Source organism: Schistocerca nitens, chromosome 2 (assembly GCF_023898315.1).
Source record: "Schistocerca nitens isolate TAMUIC-IGC-003100 chromosome 2, iqSchNite1.1, whole genome shotgun sequence".
NCBI lineage: Eukaryota > Metazoa > Arthropoda > Insecta > Orthoptera > Acrididae > Schistocerca > Schistocerca nitens.
This window is the reverse complement of record NC_064615.1, coordinates 466,651,746-466,661,910: the sequence shown is the minus strand read 5'-3', so window position 1 is coordinate 466,661,910 and position 10,165 is coordinate 466,651,746. Positions and strand designations below refer to the sequence as shown.

Here is a 10,165-nt window from a genome sequence, read left to right as displayed (position 1 = left end):
TTTTAAATGAGAGCCAAACGCATTGTGATTTAAGAAATTCATCGTACATTGTCGCACATAATTCATCTTGCGTAAAAGGAAATCTGCTTTGAATGTAACGCTTTTCAAACCACCATTCGCAATATTTTCCCGCGACCTGTTAGAAATAGGTTCGTTTCAGCAGTTGCAAGAAAGCGCCAGATAACTGGCGTCACCGCGCTTGCGCAGCTACGATGACGCAGGAAGCCCATATGTTCGTACGTGTAAAACATTAAAAGATCTTACATTATGTCATAAAAGAAACAAGACATCAAAGGATACTTGAAGAGCGTCGGGAATTCGCGAACCATACTGAAGTGCACAATTCGGCTTAAAATGCACATCCGTATGTAAATTTTCTTGGAGTACCAGTACTCATGTTTGGTTCTTTATTATGGCATAATGCCATACGTGCACTTGAAATGCAGCGAACAGTTGAAACTAGCCAACAGTGTGAAATTTAACACTTCGTTTCAAATAAATTGACTGCCTCAGTTGAAAGGATTAATGAAAGCCAAATCTCTTTAGCAAACCAGCAAAAATAACTTCATTGTTCTGTAAGGCGATTAATGCTTGACTGTCAAAGGTGGAAATAAAATCTGGAATTATTAATATATTTTAGCCTGCCGTAATTATGCGAACGTATTTTAATTCATTTGATAGCTCCCGGCCACAAAAATCCGTTTTGTTATCATTTAACGTGAGAGCAATAAACGGAGAGGGAACAACAAAATCACTGAACGTAAACACAGGTCACGTGGAGACGACCCACCTCAACTCTGACTGCTCTGTGCATCAACCTCGGATCTACGATATTTCCGAACCGGGGTAATACTAGATAGTGGCGACCAGCCACACTTCCGAAACCAGAAGCGGGAGAAGGTACTACTCATACGAGACTCAACTGCGCATGCGAAAGAGCCCGCCCCCAACTGCTCAAACGAATCTGATTTAAACAGTTGTCACGTCACGGTCATCGGAGACAATTTGTTGTCATAAAGCATTGCATAGTGTTCCTAAAGTCTTTGACACACTTTACTGTTGGCAGAGGCTTGTATAAGTTTTTAGTTGTATACGGCGCATTTCCTATGCAACTTAAGTTTTATTTTCGTTTTTTTCCTCCCGTTCATGTTTTGTTGCTGCAGTAGCGGGATACTATAATATCCTTTCTAAGAGTATTGGTTCTTACCAGTCAAAATCACAAAAATTTAACTGAAAACTAAAACAATGAAAAATTGCGGGAATTCTAAAATATTCCCGGGTCGTATACACCCTGTCATCATAATCATTGTTCTCTATCTTCTACAGACATAGCTCTACTACTTGCTTTGTCAAAACATTTTCACAGAGCTCCATTTCCCTATTCTGATACCTTCTTCCTTAGCTTTGATTTCACTTAGCATATTTTCCCAAAATTGACAAAATTAATTCTATTAACCTGGTATGTTCTCCTGCTGTTCCCACAGTGGAATCTCATTTGTGGAGTGTTTCTTTCCAAACCATTAGCCTGATTTCAATGGATTTCTCACACCTCAGTTTCTATGTCAATTTCCTCTATTTTCCATCCTCCTCCAAATGAAACTTTCTTATTTTCTTCCCATGACTTACCTCTATGTTCACCATCTCTATTTTCAACCATTCCAATAGTTTTCCTTACTGTTATTGTTATCCCAATGTTCATTCCTGTAGTTTCCAGGCAAAGTACACAGTACTGATTTTGGTAAGTACTTATCTTGTTTATTGCGAAGTTCTTGCTGCTGATCGTCACATATATTTTGCTTCTAAAATTCAATTTCTGTCCCCACAGTTTGGCTCCAGCATTTTGTTCCACATATTCAATTTATGTTTGTCAAGTTGCATTTTTTTATTTTACTTTCTCATTTCCATATGTCCATTACACCTGAAACTTAAGATAACATTAGCACTTGGTCCAGTTTTACCTTGGATCCCAGTTCATTCCACCACATAATTATATTTCTACATCATTTGGATAACACTTAAATATTCCAAAGACTTTTAGATGTAATTCCTTCTCTAAATAAAAATGTAATTATGTGAAGTTATTGCAGACAGTAGCTCTATGAAATAAAAAGCCTATGCGGATGGTGAACTCAGTAATATACAATATTTAACTTGAGAACTCTTCATTGTCCTGGAGGTCCCAAGAGCTGGATTCACTTTTTTGGTTTAATCAGTGTGTAATATGAAATAAATAACAGGTACACCTTAATACTTCTCATTGCAGATTTATTACATTCAGTGACACAGATGCTGTGTCACAAAACTTCCAATCCATAGTGAATTCCACCTCCAAAAAGTCCTCTCTTATATACATTTCATGACAATAGTAACATTGTTAGTACAAATTTTATGAGCCACAATTAAAAAAACTGTCACATCTTGTTAACTGAACACACAGATGGAAATGGGACAATCACTACTGTGATTCGTATAGAGCTTTTTTATCATATAAAATTACATCAATTATGCAACACAGACAACGCTTTTTACAATTTTGTTAATTACACAATAAATAAGTTAGGTACAACATTCCTATCATTTTTCTAATGTTCAATTAAACAGACTTTTTCATCAGTGTTAACAGAAGTTCTGGCATTTAAACAGAAATTAAGTTAGTTGTTTGTTTATAGTTAGCGACAATGACTCAAAATTTTCTTAACTATTGCAAAAATCAGTGAATATTGTTACATAGGTAGATCATACGAATTAACAGTAGCAATACACAAGATAAGCTAAGCTATGTCTGATGTACTTTGGCTGATAATTGAAAATCAGCTCCTTGAAACATTTTCACCATCTGGTAGTTACAACAAAATGTGACAGTTTCAGAAGTTCCTACCAATTTACCGAGTTCTGTAGGTTTAGTGTACTGCTGTTTCAAGATCATGTACATTACATATCATTTACAAGGTAGGAATTACTGGTGCGATCATAGTGTTTACATTATAATTAATCTGTTAATTAAAATCTAAACGATTACATGCCCTAAATGAAGGAAGAGTTGTGGTATCGATCGGTGCAGCAAACCTCAAACTGCTCTGTTATATATCAGATGGGTATCTTGCAGTTATATAACGGGTAGCACATATCTTAAGCCCTCTTTCCACACTGTTCTTATAAACTATTGTTAATAATTATTTTCATGGGGAGGATTGGTCTAAGAATACAGGAAAAATGTTTAAGTCGTGTCCATTTTTTGTTTTTGAAAAAGAAATTTTTTGTAACATTGCATATCTGCGACATTGCTTGTCTGCAGCCGTATTTACAAATACCTATTTAAAGCTGCACCACTTCAAATAACCAAAGCAACTCACAATATTGAATTCTGACAGCAGATTAAATCTAGTTCAATCTCTGCTTTGCAAATACGCAAAGCAGTGCAATAAGGGTTAAAGCTACAGAGGTGATTTCGTCACAATTAGCGTAGATAAACGTTTTGAATAGGCAGCCATTGAAGTAACCAAACCAGATATCTATCAGGACACCATTCACCTACTTTTAATGTGGACAATTTCTTTCACACATTAACTGAAGTTCTAAAAACAGTCTCAACCCCCCCAAACGTCACATAATATATGGAGACATGGATATTAACAACGGTGTTGAGGGCAAAATTAATGATAACATTCTAAACATTTTGCGTGGTACAAATGGTATTCACTGCTATGAGTGCATCGAAAAGTTCGACATCTGTTTTAGAACATTGTCTTACAGATACTGACAGGGAAATGTGTAAAGTGTTTATAACAGATCTTGGTCTTTTGGATCATTACTGTTTGATAATAAAGTTGAAGACAGGCTTGGTAAAACCCGCAAGGCTACAAAAGGTCTTTCTCGGAAGTAAAACACACACATTTCCTAGGGCACTGGCAATTTACATTTGGGATCAAGTGTATATGGAAAACAATTAGATGTTAATTCTCTAACTTCTGCATGATGTTTACAAGAATTTTTGAGGAGACACATCAAAAAGTAGCTATTTCGACAGCAGCAGATAAGGTAAATAGATGGATAACCGCAGGTGTTACAACATCCTCCCAGATACTAAAATTTCTAAATTCTTTACAATAGTACTACATTAATTTACAGTTCCTAATTTATTATCACAGATTATAAAATATACAGAAGGGTACTGCCTGTTGTAAAAACATCATTCAATGACATAAAATGCAGAAAAGAATAGTAGTATAGGATATTGCCAAAAAGAAAATAGGTGTGGGATGTTACAAAAGAAGAAACTGTGAAAGCCGAGTATAAAATCAAACATTGAAACAATAATAGAAAGTCCTCAGGAATTATCAAATTTTGTAAATGATTATTTCTCTGGGACTGTAGAGAAGTTACAGCAAAAACTTCCTATAACTCACAGTGACTTAGAAAACAGTACAATGTTTCCCACAACAGAGCAAGAAGTCAGGAAGACAATACAATTAATAAATAAGACTGAAGGCATAGATAAGGTTAAGCATAGATCGGATGCAAGTCTCATTAACAAACATCATATACGAGTACTTTAGTTAACGATTTTTCTGGAGTGCCTGAAGCGTCACCCTTGCTAAAGAAATGTAATTCAGAAAGTGTTTAAAACTACTGACCAATTACACTACTGCTTTTGCTGGCCATTACAAGTTCCACAAAAATGATTGGGAACATGTGTTTCTCAGGGTAGTGTCTTTATCCAATTCTGTTGTTGATAGATCAGTGAACTTCTAGACAGCACAAGACATGGATAAAAAGTTCTATTCTGATTAGGCAGTATGTAATAAGTTACCACTGAACATAAAAAACAGTATGCATTTCAGCATAAAGAATGAAAACAACCCATATTAAGCATAGATGATAAATCTAGATATTGCTTAATAAAGTTTTTAGGTGTGAACATTGCCAGCTAACATGGAATGAGCACAGAAGATTCTGGCAAAATAAAAATAAAAAAAATAAATGTCATCAGCATGTTATGCTCTTAGAGTTCTAGCATCAGTGTGTAACAGCCAACATCTTGTGGTAACATACAGTGCCTACATGTGTGGGATTCTTTTCTGGAGAATGAAGGCACAAAATAGACAATTTTTAACTGTAGAAAAGAGCTGTAAGAATAACTGGTACAAGTTTCGCCCTCTCTGTAAAGAGCATCCTAACTGTGCCAGTAGAGTAAAACTATCAAACTGTGGTGGATATAAGGGAAAATAGTACCAAGTTTGTCACTAATAGTTTTATACATAATCATGGAATAAGCATCAGTTTGGACTTTACAACAGTAATAACGTCTTGTCATGTCCTGAGTTCAACATCTCACTCATCTTGAGGGGATGCTGACTCAGCTTTTGAGGCAAACTGAGGAGTGTAGTTGAATGTGTGTAGGCATGAAGTCTGCTGGAGATGTACAAGGGGCACCACAGCATCTTCACTGTGCAGCAGGTATCAGCATGTTCGGCAATTAAGCACAGAATTGAGATTTATATTATGAATTGCCTGAAACAAATGTGTAAATCAAGAAACACTGTACAACAGGGACAAACTGAATGGGGCAGTACAGCAGTTAATATGCAGGCCTCAGATTCTGGAGAACAGAGTTGCTACTTCTGGTCATCCTGATTTTTGGATTTTCTTCCTGTATCATTTAGGCAGACGTCACGATATCTCCTTAGTCAAGGCGATGACTAGTCACGTGTCCTATCCTCATAACGCATGTTGTGTACTTTGTGTATTGTATATTTTGAGCTATTGATTTGTATTGTATTATGTTGACAATTTCTGTATCATTGTGATAAGATCCCTGGATGAAAAAAGGAACTACACTGTTTACTGATACTACTATTTTCATTTGGGTAACACTTAACCATTGCATAGAAATGTAGGCACTATTATGCAAGTTTGATTTGCAAGAGGTTTTCAGCAGATCTACAAAGTGTAGGTGGAAAACACGATTTCCAAATCTAGGTTTAAAGGTTTCTTTATGGCATATTTTTTAATTTCGTACAAGAATCCCTCACAATGCCTTACAGCCTTTCACTGTTACGTTATCTGTAAGAACTCAAATGTCACCTAATTTTGTGATTCTGTATAAAGCATTCTGTGGAATAAATACTTTTCTTGAAAGACTGGCTTCACAACACATTGTTGCACAGGTCCTGAGGGAGAAAACAAAAAAAAGTTTTTTCCTCATAGCTGATGTGGTCTCCATATTCTATCTGAGATCCCCAGTCTAAATACCATAACACAGAGGTTTTTGCTGAAAAATTACAAGGATTTTCCATCTAATCACTGCTAATTTATTTCTGTCTGTCTTTCAATGAAACTTTTAAAAACATTCAACTATGCACTTTCTAGCCTGATGAAACCATCAATTAATAGAAAAGAATTTTAAAATTAAATGTATATATTTATTGTTGCACTGGTAGATTAGCTACAGAGAAAGAGAGCAAGATTTTTTTCCAACTATCTGATGAGAAATTAATGCTGGTAGAAATCAACATCACAAACTGCAGCAATTTTTGTCATCATCCATTAACTCTACAATAATATTATGGAAATAATTTGTTACAAAACTTTTTTGTTGGAAAGTCACAAAATCAACTCTGCATTCCAACTAAAGTGGCAACACAATACAAACATTTGCACCGACAATAAAAACTGCTTACAAGTATACTACTGGAAATACACACCTTATTTCATACAATCAACACAGATTTTATGTCCATATTTTACAGCAACTCCTTTCAGCATTTTGTACAAAGTAAAATTTTAGTGCCTATTTACATTTATGTACAGTCAATGTAAGGAATGAATTTAACTGAAACCAAGCAGATGTTACAAAAGAATAGTATGTGTATACTAAAACTGATCTTACATATGTAAATCTGAAAGAATATAGAAGTAAGTCACAGATAAGATAAGCTCCCAGAAAGAAAGTCTATATTCTCAGTTCTGTAAAAGCATAAAAACATCTGTTCCACAACTATTTTACAAACAATATTTACCCTTCTCACTATTAGTCATCAATTACCACAATATCACTGTCATCCTGACTAATTACATCACATGCTTCTATTGAGTCTATTGAGTTTTGTTCCAAAATGTCATTTTCCTCTTCAGTAATTTCTGTCTTTACATCACAATCATCAACATCATCAGAACTGTCATCAACATCACCATGACGACAAACATGTGAACCAATTCTTTCAACTAATGAGCTGCTGTCCATACCCAGCTCTTGCAGAAGAGATTTTCTGTTTTCTTCCAACATAATGAAATCCTCTTTTGCCTCTTCAATCTTTTCAGTTAGCACTTGATTTTCCACGTTTTTATTATGAAGTTCCTTTGTTAGTGCTGCCAACTGCTTCCTTAAAGTATCAACCAAATCTCCTCCATCTGTGTTCTGCACTTCAAGTTGTGATTTTAATATGTCTATTTCTTGTTTGAATGATTTTTTTGTTTCTTTCAGTTGCGCATGCAAGAGTTTCACTTCATCTTGTGCATTCTTCAATTTCTTTTCATAAAAATCTTTTAACTGTTGTATGCGAAAGTTCCCCATGTCTACTTCATCCTCAGTAGCAGACTTCACTTGTTTCTGCCAGAAATCTTCAGTTCTCTGCAGTAACAAAGAAAATTCTGCTGTAAGTTCTTCACGCACATGGGCATCAATCTCCCTGACTCGCTGCTTTTCAGACTCCAACTGCCTTGCAAGTTCTCTGCTACTTTCACATTCCCTTTCTAGCTGCTGCTGCAACTTCTTGATAATCGGTAAATGGTTGCAGTCATTTACCTGAGTCACAAAAGATGCAGTAAGTGTGTCATTGCACTTCATCAGGCTAGCTTTACTACTCAGCATACTTGTAGAATTCAAACATGAAGTATTTTGTGGTTCAACTAAAATTTGCCTTGCAAGTGCAGAAAACTTTAAAACATTAACTGTTTCAAGATACATCACTGGATCAAAAGTAATGTTTACTATCATTGCAATGCCTTGATTTCCAGTCAATGCGTACTGGAATACCTGCGTCAGTTTTGAATCTCTAAATGGCACCCTCACTTTTCGTTGTGACCTCTGATTATCCCTAATAATCGACAGACATCTACCTAACACGTACAAAGAGGTGTTTATATTTTGAGATTCTCTTAACCGATTTCCTACATTAAGAGTTTTTTTCACTCTTTCTGTACCTGCTAAATCGACACAAGAAAAAACACTTACTTTCACTGGCTGAGGGTTCTCTGAATTCAATACACGCACCATTTTTATAGAAAACACACAGTGAGATCTGCTAGAATCTGTATTTAATGCTGTGGCAGCTTTCTGTAAATTATTTTTCCCGGTTAAATATATCCGGTAAGCTTCATCTGGTGATGACACATAAACTTGGTGAATGTCTTTAATATACGCCAAACCATTCACATAACCTAAAGAAAGCGGCTTCCTTTTTACATCACAGCCACTTGAAATGTCCAATAGGTCATATATTACTTCATTATGTATCTCATAGAAGGATACCCACAAGCTGAATGTTACACTCTTCTCATCTTCTAGGTTCAGAATAACCTCGTCCAAATGTGATTTCATAGCCTGAAATGATGGGGAACTGAAGTCTACATTTGTTTTTAAATTGCTAACAACAGCTGACTCCAGGGGATACAAATTATTCAGTGGCACTGTACATCCAAGCAAATGATCCCTAACACTGAGTTCCTCTTGTTGCTTTGCTTCATCCAGGCTAATCACATTTTCCAGTCTGTATGGCTTATACTGGCAGTCAGTACACAGTCTTCCTTTAAGAGCACTAAATATCATGTTTATTGATTGTGGTATGATTCCAGGATTCTCAGTTGTCCCCTGTATAGTATAGGTTTTTCCAGCATTAGTTGCCCCATATGCAAATAGTAGACAGTTCTCTCCTCTTAGGAAACATTTTAATGGTTGTAAACATGTTTCTCTGAACAACTGCTTTTGAGTTGATTTAGGACCGAAAATTTTTGAAAATTTGTATTGGTGTTTAACAGTATTACCCACTGGCTTAAGGCTACAATTTACAACAGATTCAGAGGAAACATCTGCTGTTAGTGTCATTTCATCAGTAACAGTGAATTTTGATGCATCACTGCAGTTTCCACTTGGTTTTATTCTCAGATACACTTTTGGAAAACTTTCCTTCTCAGATTCCTCCAAAAGAGGAAGTATGTTCTTTGGATTCACCCGGCATATGGGCCTTCCCATCAGTCTTGACTCCAGATATGATGCCTGAAAAAATATTAATACCCATTCAACTTCACTTCCTTATCTAAGAGGCATATTAACTGATTACTACAGTCTTAAAAATATACACAATAATCACACAAAAAACACAACACTACCACTTAAGGAGTAGCAACCAGTACGAATTAATTTATCTGACATGTACATAAATATCCACAAAAGATTGTTATGGACTTAGCAACAGCCAAGTGTGAATTTAACAGATTTACGGAATTCAACACAACTGTCATATTTGCAGTTCTGATAAATTTTATCCTCTTAATGTATTACACAGTTTAAAGGGGAAAATATGATTCAGTTCTTCCACATGCAGCCTAAAACCACAGCCTCATTTCAAAATGGAATTTATCTTTTGTCTTTCTGTTGAAATCTAGTGATTAGTACTATAATATCATTTTTGTTTGTAATTAAAAAATGTGATGAATATAAAATGCTATTGAATAACTTGTATGTAATTACGATTGAAATTTTCCATAATATGTGGTACTTTGATGTTTAATTCCATTCTCTCTCTTTTTTTCCTGTGTTTTTTCCATCACTCTCCAAAAACCAAAAGCTTAATGTGCAACTGTCTATTTGTTGTAGCAAACTATCTTTTTCATAATTGTTAAAACAATGGAAGTCTTAGATTATATTATATAACTTATTTTAAAACAGATTCTGGACTACTTGTATTCAAACGTTTTGGAAGTGCACCTTTGTGATACATAGTAAATTGGTTTGCACTGGATGGACTCATTTTAACTACTGTCCATGATCCCTGTTAAAGCAAACCATGGACAGAAGCCTACATTTTGTTCCAATAAGAGTACTAACCTGCCAGCATTAACTGGCATCTATTAGCAAGAAATTGTAGAAATCACCTATAGAGGTGTG

At 35.3% G+C, this 10,165-nt stretch overlaps 1 protein-coding gene across 2 annotated transcripts in view; it reads right to left on the bottom strand.

Moving 5' to 3' along the window:
- Positions 1-2,182: 2,182 nt before the first annotated feature.
- LOC126236373 (kinesin-like protein KIF20B) overlaps positions 2,183-10,165 on the bottom strand; it is a 41,923-nt gene continuing 33,940 nt past the window's right edge. For both annotated transcript variants that reach the window (XM_049945620.1, XM_049945621.1), the window contains one exon: positions 2,183-9,274. In XM_049945620.1, the coding sequence (XP_049801577.1) occupies positions 7,031-9,274 (2,244 nt within the window). In that variant the 3' untranslated portion in view covers positions 2,183-7,030. The remainder of the gene's footprint in view (positions 9,275-10,165) is intronic.